Here is a 12283-nt window from a genome sequence, read left to right as displayed (position 1 = left end):
AAGGACTTGTGACCCTTCAGGGGACTCATGATGGAGCATTTTGGACCCCATGCTGGACTAGCGAAAGAGTGTGAGGAGTCCTCCCCTGAGGAGGAAGGAGGGGCAGAGTCAGGGTGTGATGAACTGACCGCAGCAACCATTCCCCGTCTCCCTGTGCTGCTAGGGGGAAGTGTTTTGAAATTTAGGTATTTCTCTTTACCCTACTCTGATTTGTCTGGTAATAAATTAAACTAATTTCCTGAAGTCAAGGCTGTTTTGCCCATGACAGTAATCAGTGACTGATCTCTCCATGTTGTTAGGTTGACCCATGAGCCTTTCATAATCTATTTTCCCTCCCCTGTCCAGCTGCGGAGGGGAGTGATAGACAAGCTCTGATGGGTACCTGGCATCCAGCCAGGGTCAACCCACCACACCAACTATGCTGATGATATCTGTTTTTACTAGTATGTTTGACAGCTAGTTTTAAAATAGGTTTGTTAAGTGTATTTGAAATGTTATAGATCTAAGATTGCACTGTAAACCTTATGTTCTTGAACCTTTGCTAAGTGTTTTGCTTGATGGAACAGAGTCAGTGTGTTCTTTTTAGATGTAAAATCTGTTTATTTCAGGATGTTCACAGTGTGAGTTTTCGAAGCATGTATTACTTCTGTATGTTAAGAGATTACCAAATGCAGTACCCTGATAAGGGCAAGGCTGCCACAGCGTTATGGCCCCAAGGTGAACCAGTGATGAAGCTGAGCATGTATTCTCAGTAGGCACACACACAAACACATATACAGCACATATATACATGTGATTCTCACACAGAACGAAACAAGCAGAAACCCTAAGCACAAACATAAACAGCGCTGTTGCCATCATCCTGTTCCCCTGTCTCTGAGTGATCTCAGTGAAGGTCAGTTAGTGGTTAATATGTACATGCGCAGAATGTGGATTAAGACTGCCTGATTTCCTCTTGAATTGTATATTTTTGAATCTTTGACATTTGTGCTATTGTGAGAGTCCTCTGAGAACTACTTGGTCATTTATACAGCCAGCAAAATTCCCTCTGCTTGAGAGAGCGGGAACTTATCAGTGACATGGAAAGGCAGAATTTATCTTTCTAATCCTATAAATATTCTGTAAATTCCTTGTTCTGAGTAAATATATCATTTTCAGTCTTTCCAAATGAGAAACTGGATTTAAGGTTGATTTGAGTTTTTTTAATTTTAACTCAGATTGTCGTTGTTCGTCATTTTCATGCAGAAAATCATGGGTTTTTTTTAGATACCTGAAATGCTTCTGTATGATTCAGATGAACAAGAAGAGACTGGAAAAATGCATAAGGAAGTTAAGAAAAAACATTCAGGTAATATTTGGGTAGACACACTAGTTACTATTACTTATTATTAAGTATTTACTCAATGTTAGACAGCAGATCAGTAATTATTGGTCAGAACCACGGTGTGGGGTGTGTGGGTGGGGGTCTGTGTTGGGGGTGTGTGTATGGGGGTATGGGAGTGTGTGTGTGTGTTGAGGGAGGAGCCCAGGCCTCCAGCTTTTTCAAACATCAAACAATTTCAGTATATTTCTTTCTGAGAAATATGCATTTCAAATGTAGTTGCATGTTGTTTCCTTGACAGAACTTTAAAAAAAGTATAGTCTTTGTGATATTTTTGGATGCTCTTAATTCATATCTCAAAAAACATATTCTATTGCTCTTCCTTAGTTATTTCAATGTGAGATAAAATTGAGTATAATATTATCTGTGTAACAAATTATGTTGTATAGGTGATTCTGATTTTCTGAAGTCATTTCTGGCAATCCATGAATCATGTAAAATATACAGAGCAACGCCTAGCAGGTATATGACATTCCTTCGTGTATACAGTACCATCAATAACAGTAAAAGAAGAGAGCTAATAAAAAGGCAGAACCACTTGCAGGTATGTGTTTAAAACACTTTTAACATATGGCTTTTCAAAATACTCCCATATTTGGAAATGTCTTGTGTATTAATGGGCTGTAGCTGCTAACATGGTTGCGTGATGTGTCCTCTATTGGCATATGCTCACACTGTGGTTTCAGGAGAGAAATATCATGAGTCCTAATGCACTTCTCTGTTGAAATGCCTGAAAGGGAGAAAAGTGTATTCCTTGTTTTTGTTAATAGTTTTCCTCAAGAATTTATGAGACTGGATATGTTTTGTGGCAGAGTAAAAAGTACTTGAAAGCACTTTAAATTTTTTCGCCCATGCGTATTGGAATTGTGTTGCTAAAAACCCATCATCTTTCCATCAATTTAAGTCCTGCCTCTGCTTATATAAATGTTCTCTGTGTAGCTCCATATTCCATCCCTTTCTTTATATCTTGAGAGTAACTTCCTGCTTTGTGGGATTTGCACTTCCTAGTTCGACAGACTGTTATCTTTAACCTCATGGTGTTCTTGTGTAGCTTTGACCAAGATTCCTTTTGTTGTGATTTTCTTTCCTTTTGTGTTTTGGAATGATTTTGAATTCCTTTGGCACACATCAGACCTTTGGACAGTTCTAGACCAAATGCACAGGTGTCACTTTACTCCTGTTTTGTATGCATAACATCCTTATTTTTGAAACCCATTTGTTATCTTTCCAATCCTACTTAGTTCCCTTCCCCCAGTATATTTCTGGGAAGATCTGTGTCGTCCTTTAGGACAACTTTTGTCTTTGCCTTTCTCCTGTCCCTTTCAGCTCCTTTTCTCAGTCACCCGTGCTGATATTCTGAAAACACACTTGCAAATCTGTATTTTTTTCTTAAAGCATCTGTCAAAACCAAATTACTTCCTTGCCTTGTATTCTACTCTACTTTTACTCTCTCTGCCAATATTTTTCCATCACTGTAGTATGCAATTTAAGAAGATTTAAATTTGTAGTAATAGAAATTGCTTTTTTTTGAGTATATTTAGAATGTAACTGGTTAGTGACAAGCACTCATTTACTTGTTAAATGCTCTGTTTGAAAAAAGTAATAATTTTCATGAAAATTAGAGATGTGTATCCTCAGTCAATGTATCTTCCAGGTATTTTTTTTCAAATATATCTTGAAATACTTCTATTATATAATTAATATAAAGTAAATAAGGTAGAAAGTGTGATTAAAGAAAATAGTTAATCTTAAGCATAATAGAGACTTTGTTTTATCTACATTTGTGTTCTTTACAGTGTACAAATATGTAGAAATAAGCTAATCTATTTTGTTTCAATTTGTTGAATTTTTATAGATTTGGTTTTAAGGGAGATATAATTACAATGAGTTAATATCAGTTAACTTAAATTCTACTGAATTATTGAGAAATAGATTATCTGCTAGTTACTGTTCTGTTAAAAGTTTGGTAGTTTGAGAATTTTGTTGTCACCTTTTTGATGTAGTAATACATCTTACAGTGACACATCTTAAAGTATCAGATCTCATTCTTAGGTTAAATAAAACCAACAAAGTGTAAATAATATCAAGAAAATGTGGAACAATAATTAAAAAAAAAGTAGAATAGTAGTCTACATCACTCTTAATTTGTCCATACTATTTGTAACAAACCTTCATCTAAATCTGCTAGAAATTCACTGCTAAATATCTGCTTTTTTAAAACTTTTATAGGCAGGTGTTTCAAAGTTGAATGAAGCTAAAGCCCTGGTTGATGAACTGAACAGAAAAGCTGGAGAGCAAAGCATTTTACTCAAAACAAAGCAGGATGAAGCTGATTCTGCTCTTCAAGAAATTACAGTATCTATGCAGGTGGTATATACAATCACATCAAAAGTGGAAAAAAATCCCAAAAAACAAAACAATTCTTTTCTGTTTTTGGACTCCATAACTGCCTGTGTTTTGTAATCTTTTCAAGTGTTACAAAATGTCATGCTTTTGCAAGAATTTGCCTAAGGAAAGACATGAGCCCTGAGGCTTGAATAAGGTTGCAACAAGACAGAGGATTCTATAACTTAAATCATATTTGAACTGATTGAATAGGAAGAGATCAGTGCAAGTTTTGCACCTGAGTAGTGTTTACTGCTGTAGTTTAGTCTGTCTGAAGTTTTCGTAGAACTTCATAAATCAAAGCTGATGCATTTTATGTTTATCACAGATAGGAACTTTCAATAAAATATGTACAAGTAACACTATTTTAAGTAACAAATACCAGGAATTGAATTTGTGAACTATTAGAAAGTGTGTATTTCATGAGGTCTGGTCCTCAGAATTTAACCTCAAAGAAGATTATATAATACCTCCATGTTCATCATTCCTTGAATTTTTATTCTTCAGCTGAGAGGTAGACCATTTTTTAATATTCTGTACTTTTCTTTAGTAATGTTTTCTCAGTCAAGTAAAATAATTGCACAGACAATAGGTCTCCACATTGATACTTCCTGGAATCATAAACATAGGTTAAGATGTAATGAATCTGCTGTCACTGCACTGGGTTTTTTTTGTTACTGACTTAGTCTGATTGGTCGGAATCTCAATGCCAAAGACATTCTCTGTATGCAGTAAAGTAAATGCCTAGTCTTTCAAACCATTTGGTTCACAGTGCTTTGAAAGTGCATTACTTCCGTTTTTATGTGTCTTTTGCTGTTGGCAGTTTTTAGTACTTTTAGGCTCTATCTGCCTACTGTACATTAATTTGAATAATGATGTTTACCTTGGTGTGTTCACTGATGTCAGTTTTGAATCTGTGTCTGTTGTTGTCTAGAAGAGTTACAGATTATGTGGGTAGCACATATTACATTGTAGGATATAATCAAAGAATAGGTCAAAAGCAATGAAACGTGATGGGCCTACTGACATCAGAAAAATTACAGTAGAATTTTGATTATTTAGATTAGCGTAAAGTATAGGTGCCCTCTAACATTTTAATCTCACTTCAAATGTTCTAGTTTATGTAAGAGATAGCGCTCTAATACATAGAGACTCTTTTAATCTCCTTTCAGAGCAAGGCTTTTGACCTACAACTGAATTTTAAGGTTTTCTTATTCAGAGCAATCATTCAGTACATGTTCATTTGCATGAAATGTCTAATCTAGTTTCATGTAGCTAATGTTTTATGTATTTGAATGTAATCTTCAATAACATGCTGATCTACAGCTTGGGTTAAGTGCTCAGAGAATTATTATTATCTTAAGGTTTTCTCTGCTTATATGCATCCATTACCTTCTGCTGCAACTCGGCTTGACAATTACTAGTGATAATAATGTATTATATATCAGAAAAACATAAACTCTGGGCTTTTTTAACTTTTATTTTTTAAGTAAACTGAGCTTAGAATGTTAGTCTTTTATGCATTTTATACATTTATCCTCAATGATAAAAGACATGTAAGGTCCTTTTTATTGTTGTTTAATATACTGGGTATTAATTGTTGTACTGAAGTTTTTAGGATTGGCTTAGGATTGGAGATGGCTAATAGCTACTGTCTACTGTGTGGTAGGCACAGTACAAAGCCAGAAAAAAAAGGAAATGTAAACCCAAGCAACTTACAATATGCATGTAGGACATAAGTATCCTTACAGACAGATTAGTAAAAATTTTAAGTAACGAAACCATTCTATGAGTAGTACTTTTAGACTAATAGGCTGTAGTTCCAAAACAACTGCTGCTTTGATGAATATGATAGAAAAATAGAGTTTTAATGGTGTTGTGAAAGAAATTGAAATAGATACGGGAGCAGCTGCAAAGACAGTGACAACACGACAGTACTTTCAAATGTAGTAAGAATGTTACGGAGGCTGTCACTCATCCTTTTAGAGGAAGACTGACATGTTGGTAAGGAATGGAAAATCAGAGGCAAAGAGAAAAAAGATCGTAATAAGCCTCTCAAAAATAGAGGTGCAGATTCTGGTCTGTGGTAAAGAAAGGTGGCACAGTAAAAGCAAATGATGCTTATTCTATGAAGTTTATTTACCTAGTCTGCCCATCTAGTATCAAGTAGACTCAGATATTTTACTATAATTTGTATTGTGCAAATTATTATAATGAAGACTAAAAGAAATGAGACCTAAGGGAATAAAATCTGTGTAAATTTGCTAGCTAAAGGTATTTTTTTTACAGAGTGCTAGTGAGCAAAAAGCAGAAATGGAAAAAATTAAACAACGAATAGCAGAAGAGGCTGCAGAAATAGAAGAAAGAAAAAGAAAAATTGAAGATGAACTAAAAGAGGTTCAGGTAAGAGCTGATAAGAAAAAGTAATATTTTGCAGTCTGATTTTATCTGAGTTACTCAAGTCCTGCTGCGCACAATGGTTTTGCAAAATTTATCCTTGCAATTCTTAAATTTTGCTCTAAATTATTTTGATATTAAAACTTTTTGCATTAGGAAACAGTATTCTTTTTGCCAAATTTAGGTTGTCATTTTGGCATTTGTGTTCTCTTAGATAATAATTACAGAAAGAATTTTCAAGCCAAATCTTACCAACCACTTGCTATTTCTATGCTGCTATGGCCTACAGCTGAGTTCTGCTGATTTTGTGGAATATTTTTCAATTACTCATGTCTTATATAGACCAACCACATTATGTTGCCTTGATCAAACTGGTAATATCATAGGGTTTGGTAGTCTCATCTGAATGGAAATAATTTAATGAGAGATAATTTCCAGTTATTACTAAATTCTGAAAATTATATATCCTAATGGCACTACAGCAAACTGCTTGTTCAAGAGACCTTACAGATAGTTGGGTGCTGGAACAGGCTCCCCAGGGAAGTGGTCACAGCCCCAAGCCTGGCAGAAGCGTTTGGATGATATTCTCAGGTGCATGTTGTGGCTCTTGGGGATGGTCCTGTGCAGGGTCAGGAGTTGGACTTGATGATCTTTGTGGGTCCCTTGCAACTCAGGGTATTGTGATTCGATGTTAAGCATCAGGTTTCTTGCGAGTTATGTGTGTACAGTCATTGCTTTTAGTCTCTATTTCTCATCCTATCCATTTTAAATTTATACTAAAGCATAAGGGAAAACTACAGCAACCTTTTGTTTTTCCTTTTAAATATTATAGTTGCTAAGGAATTATATCCTTGTATTGAAAGTGACATAGAACTGCAGGACTACACCCATTTTGTGGCCTTTGATAAATATGAAAGATCTGTAAGGTGTGCACAGTTTTTAAACAATAATCTTTAACTTCTCTTATCATTCTTTGTTGATAAGGGCAAAGGCTGTCTGGATTTGTTTAGCTACTGGAAATAGAAAGCTTTTGTGACCTGTAGTTCTGTGTGTTTTTACACAGAGATCCTCACTCATGCCTATAAATAGTAATTAGCATAATTACTAAAAGATACCCGTATCACAATGAACTTCTAAGCAATGAAAGAGCAAACATGATTGACACTAATATCTATGTAATGTTTATGAATTACAGTGCTGAATGAAAAGCTAGGGTATGTCAGGATTATAATATGCTGTTTTATAAGGAAATATATTTATTATCACTTAGTAAACATGTGACAATTTTTTAATAACTTGTAAACATGAATATGCATCAGTGGTAGTTGGTTAGGTAATAAAGTATTTAAAAAGAACAAGAAATTGTATGAAAACTGAAATGGCAAATGTTCATTTTTTTGTATCCCCATCCCTCTTTATAATGTGTTTTTATGTTTCAAGCCACTGGTTAGTGAAGCTAAATTAGCTGTTGGAAATATAAAGCCAGAGTCTTTGTTAGAAATCCGGTCACTACGGATGCCCCCTGACATAATCAGAGACATACTAGAGGGAGTTCTGCGGCTGATGGGGATTTTTGATACATCATGGGTGAGCATGAAGAGGTGAGGATTTTATTTCAACTTTAAACTTTTTAAACTTTAAACTTTTTAAAATGAACTACTTTCATTTATGTTCAGGAATAATGCGTGTTCAGAATTATTTGATTTCATACAGAAATAATCTTTTTAATATTTGTTTCTTCTTTACTTAGTTATTTAATTCTTTTTACAGTTTCTTGGCCAAAAGAAGCGTAAGGGAGGACATAGAATCCTTTGACGCCCGTAATATTCCAAGAGAAATACGAGAGAGTGTTGAAGAACTTCTTTCTAAAAACAGAGCATCTTTTGATCCAAAGGTAATTCCTGATTGCATTACATAAAATGAAAAAAGACACAAAAAAAAAGACAAAAAGAATAAAAAAGGCGTGGTTGTCTGATTTGCCAACATAATTTTTAGAATGAGTTTAAATTAGAGAAAAAGTGATGAATTCTACTTGCAGAATTTGTTAGAGATAAAGGTGTAGCAGAGATTACTCTGTTGCATGCTGCCTCTAACCATGAGAATTTGGTTGGTGAGTGGGGAGCTATGGGATGAGAAGTCATTATGGAATTGAGTCCTCAGAGATTTTTGTCACTGGTATAAATTAGAACTCAACCAAGGAATAGTAACTGGCTTCTTGTGGCCTCCTTGTAACAGTAAGAGTCGAATAAATCATGCATTAATTTAAAACTTGTTAATTTCAGTGAAGCTACCTAGTTCTAAAGATACCCACTATGTTTTTTTTATGCAGATTGCTGGCCTACAATATAATCTCTTAGTAACAATTTAAAAGATTAGTTCAGTAGAAGAGCTGGCTAATTGGCATATTTAAGTTGGTAACTAGTAAATCTGTTGCAGTATTTATCTTCTCTACATTATACTTCAAGGACTTTCTTGTAACTGTTACTGAATTTTTCAGAATGCTAAACGAGCCAGTGCTGCAGCTGCTCCATTAGCAGCTTGGGTGAATGCCAACATCCAGTATTCCCATGTCCTAGAACGAATTCAGCCTTTGGAAAAAGAGAAGGCTGGCTTGGAAGCGTAAGTTAGACCATATTACAAAATAAGTACTTTTAATTCCAATGGTGGTGGGCAAAACTGAAACCACCGAGAAGGAATCTGAATATGAGGAATAACTTCTTAGAGGGTGGCAGAGCACTGGAACAGGCTGCCCAGAAAGGTTGTGAAGTCTCCTCTGAAGATATTCAAAACATGCCTGGACACGATGCTGTGCAACCTGCTCTGGGTGAACCAGCTTTAGCAGGGGTTTGGATTAGATGACCTTCAGAGGTGCTTTCCAACCCCTGTGATTCTGTGTGGATTGAAGTTTATTAAAAAAAAGATAGAAGAAATTATACCTCATCTGTAGGTAATAAAATGTTCCTGCTGATACAGAAAAGTAAGTGCACAATATTTTCTTTTTCCTGGAAGCTATGCCTTGGTTGTTTTTTGTACAATCATGAGTTACCTGTCCAGCTGAATAGTGTCAGAGAGAAATGAGCATCACAGATATGCTTAAAATGTAGTCTCTCAGTAAAACCCATGCTATTTTATGAGATGTATGGTTCCTCTATTTTCAGTCATGTACCAAGCATAATCAGGTTCTCCTTGGGATCAAAAAGATAAGACATGGTCTTATGACCATCCATAACCTGAGGAATCTGTACTGATTGTTTTGCCAGGTTTTAAAATTCTGTATTGGAAGAACTTGTTCTGATCTTTTAAGAATAGGGTGTTTGGTTTCCATTTTTAAAGCTATGTGATGAGAAGTACTCAAAGCTTTTCCGTATGAAAATATATTTTTTTAATGTAAAACAAAAGGAAGAGCTGTCTCTGAACTACCTCTATGTACCTGTTTTATTTTTTTCCCTTTTGGTCCATAGTCTTAAAATAAATGTTACCTTTTTGTAGTAATCTCAAGAAAACTGAAGACAGAAAAAAGAAGTTAGAGGATCTTCTGAACTCTGTTGGTCAAAAAGTATTGGAACTGAAAGAGAAGTAAGTTGGGTTTGTTTATTTCAAGATATAAATACAAACAGATGATTTTACATTATGAATAATAACATTTATCTAACCAAATGTAACTTCCTGTTCAGCAAGATATTTATGTCCCAATTAGTGACGCTTAGATAGATAGTCTGAGTGTCTATCTATACACTCAGTGGAGATAAATACTGTTAGAATACAACTCATCTTCTTGATCAGATGAAATAAATACTCCTTAAAAGTACCTGCTTCTCACTACTGATGGTGTTGGTAACCTTTATTATAGACATTGATGTCAATGGTAAGCAGTATTGTTTCTAACCTTCTAAATCACATAGGACTTCAATGACTCCATGGAATTTTGGGAATATGCCTATACAAAATTTCTACTGATCACAGCTTGAATAAAGGCAGTTCTATTTCTTTTAGGCTGGCCTACTTTTTTGACGGCTAGTTAGCTATCTCCTTTTTTCTTAGCATCTCATCAAGTACATGACTCACAGTGGTATAAAAATAGGTCTGGTGAACTTTTATACTTTCTTCAAATTTGGTTTAATCTAAGTTTTTTAGTTTGATGGTTTCAGTATGTGCTTAGTATAGGAGATACTTTATAATCTGACACATGTACATATTACTAAAAGTCGTGTTTTGTAGTCTGCAAAAAAAAAATGGAAGAATACTTGTCATTCAGCTATACAGTGATTTCTTAAATTAGTTATATAATACAGATTACAGTTAAATATATTACTTTAAACTGGTGGATTATTTAATGCATGAATTATTTTAAATATTCATCAAACTAATTAGATATTGAGCATTACAAAATAATTCCTAAACCTTGCCTGTTTTTTAGATCATGTTCTTACTACATATTAGTTTACAAAATAGACTACTGTGTGTTGAACTGGAGTCATTCATGTGAATTAGCAATATTCTTTTTTAAAAATTTCAAATATCAAATTTAACAAATAGTTACAAATGTACAGTATGGCATGGAGCCTGCTATTTTCCTGACTAGGTGCCAAACAAAACTTTACACAATTACTAAAATCAAGTCAAGCTGTTTAAGTAAAAGAAGGAATGATTTTCCGACATTATGATCTGTATTTCAAATGTGTTTTTAAGTCTCACGTGTGTATGTATCTAAATTTTTTTAGTTAAGTCAACAAGTTCATCTACCAATTAAAAGCAGAAGATACAAAGAAGAATTGTAGTTGTGTTCTTCATTAACAATAATGAAGAAATTCATTATAAATTCAGTCAATTAAACTGCCTTGAAAGTAACTGTTCATAAATTTAGTAGTTCATGATAGTATTTGTTTTACAGGTTCCAGAGTAGAACAACAGAGGCAGCAAAACTTGAAGCAGAACTAAGTAAAGCTCAGAAAACATTGAAAGCTGCAGAGGAACTAATAAATCAACTTGATAGGGAACACAAAAGATGGAGCACTCAGGTTAGTGAAAATTTTCATAAATACATCTTATAGCTGATAATTTTAAAATACAATTTTTGCACTGTTTGGAGAATGTGAGTTATTGCCATTCTGCATGTCTCCCAGTGTACATTTATTTGATTTCTCATTAGAAATTAAAGCTTTTCTTCCTTCTGAAACTTATTTTTACTGCACCATACAAGTTATATCACCTTGCTAGAGAATGTGTAAAAAATCCCTCAGTATTTAATACAGAACATGCAACATTCTGTGATGGTTTTCAATCACAATAATGTAATTGTTATGATGGCTGAACATGTCAGCAGTTGGACCGTCCAAGCTGAGATACAATCAAAAGGGACAGTTTTTGGGAAAACATTAAACAATCACAGTCTTAAAACATATATTCTTTTATGGCATCGATGCCAGAAATGCAAATGTAGATCTACCCAAAATATTTTCTTGCTTTTGAAGTCTTCACTTAAATGTTTTAGGCTTTTCTCAGTAGGGAAAATAAGCATATTTTATTTGCTCAAATGAAATATTTGAGAGAAACTGGCAAGTCTTTGGACACACAGGCTCCTCTTTGGTCTGAAACAAAAAGGAAAATCTCGAGATATATACAAGCTGAAAATAGCTGTCACCTCCAGAAAGCAATCTCTAGTTTTGTTGTGTGTCTTAAAGTGGAAAAAATCTCCATGCAGAGATACATGGTCCTGTCTCTCCATTGATACTGAAAAAAGCCTAAACAAGTAGACTAAATGCCTGCATTTTGAAGAACCAAAGCTAAGGTTAGATGAATCCTTTTTGTAGGTTGACCACTATAATGGAAAAAAATGGAAGATTTTCCTTTGAAAGTAGCTTTACAGCTATTTCATCTGCTATAGTAAGGATTGGATGTATTTGAACCCCAGAGTCTAAATGCTTCTAAAAGTGATTCCTCCAGTTTTTCACCCTGATACATTACCCTCACCATTAGAAAGTTCAGACTCTCTCTTAATGATATACTGTAGACTAAACTGACAGATTAGTCAGGAAGTATCTCATATTGCAGACAGTGAAAAGGCAGTATTTGTCTCCCTTTAAAGTAAAGAGGAAGCAATGAAAAGTTTCTTTTTTTGTT

At 34.4% G+C, this 12283-nt stretch overlaps 1 protein-coding gene across 4 annotated transcripts in view; it reads left to right on the top strand.

Annotated features, from left to right (window-relative positions):
• Positions 1-12283, top strand: part of DYNC2H1 (dynein cytoplasmic 2 heavy chain 1) — a 170675-nt gene that overhangs the window by 51656 nt on the left and 106736 nt on the right. For all 4 annotated transcript variants that reach the window (XM_027677336.1, XM_027677335.1, XM_027677337.1 and 1 more), the window contains exons 53-61: positions 1267-1348; positions 1771-1925; positions 3611-3748; positions 6056-6169; positions 7604-7764; positions 7934-8057; positions 8661-8782; positions 9653-9739; positions 11055-11181. In XM_027677336.1, the coding sequence (XP_027533137.1) occupies positions 1267-1348; positions 1771-1925; positions 3611-3748; positions 6056-6169; positions 7604-7764; positions 7934-8057; positions 8661-8782; positions 9653-9739; positions 11055-11181 (1110 nt within the window). The remainder of the gene's footprint in view (positions 1-1266; positions 1349-1770; positions 1926-3610; positions 3749-6055; positions 6170-7603; positions 7765-7933; positions 8058-8660; positions 8783-9652; positions 9740-11054; positions 11182-12283) is intronic.

Source organism: Neopelma chrysocephalum, unplaced genomic scaffold (assembly GCF_003984885.1).
Source record: "Neopelma chrysocephalum unplaced genomic scaffold, ASM398488v2 Primary Assembly neopelma1_43, whole genome shotgun sequence".
Lineage (NCBI taxonomy): Eukaryota > Metazoa > Chordata > Aves > Passeriformes > Pipridae > Neopelma > Neopelma chrysocephalum.
This window is presented reverse-complemented; position numbering and strand designations above follow the sequence as displayed.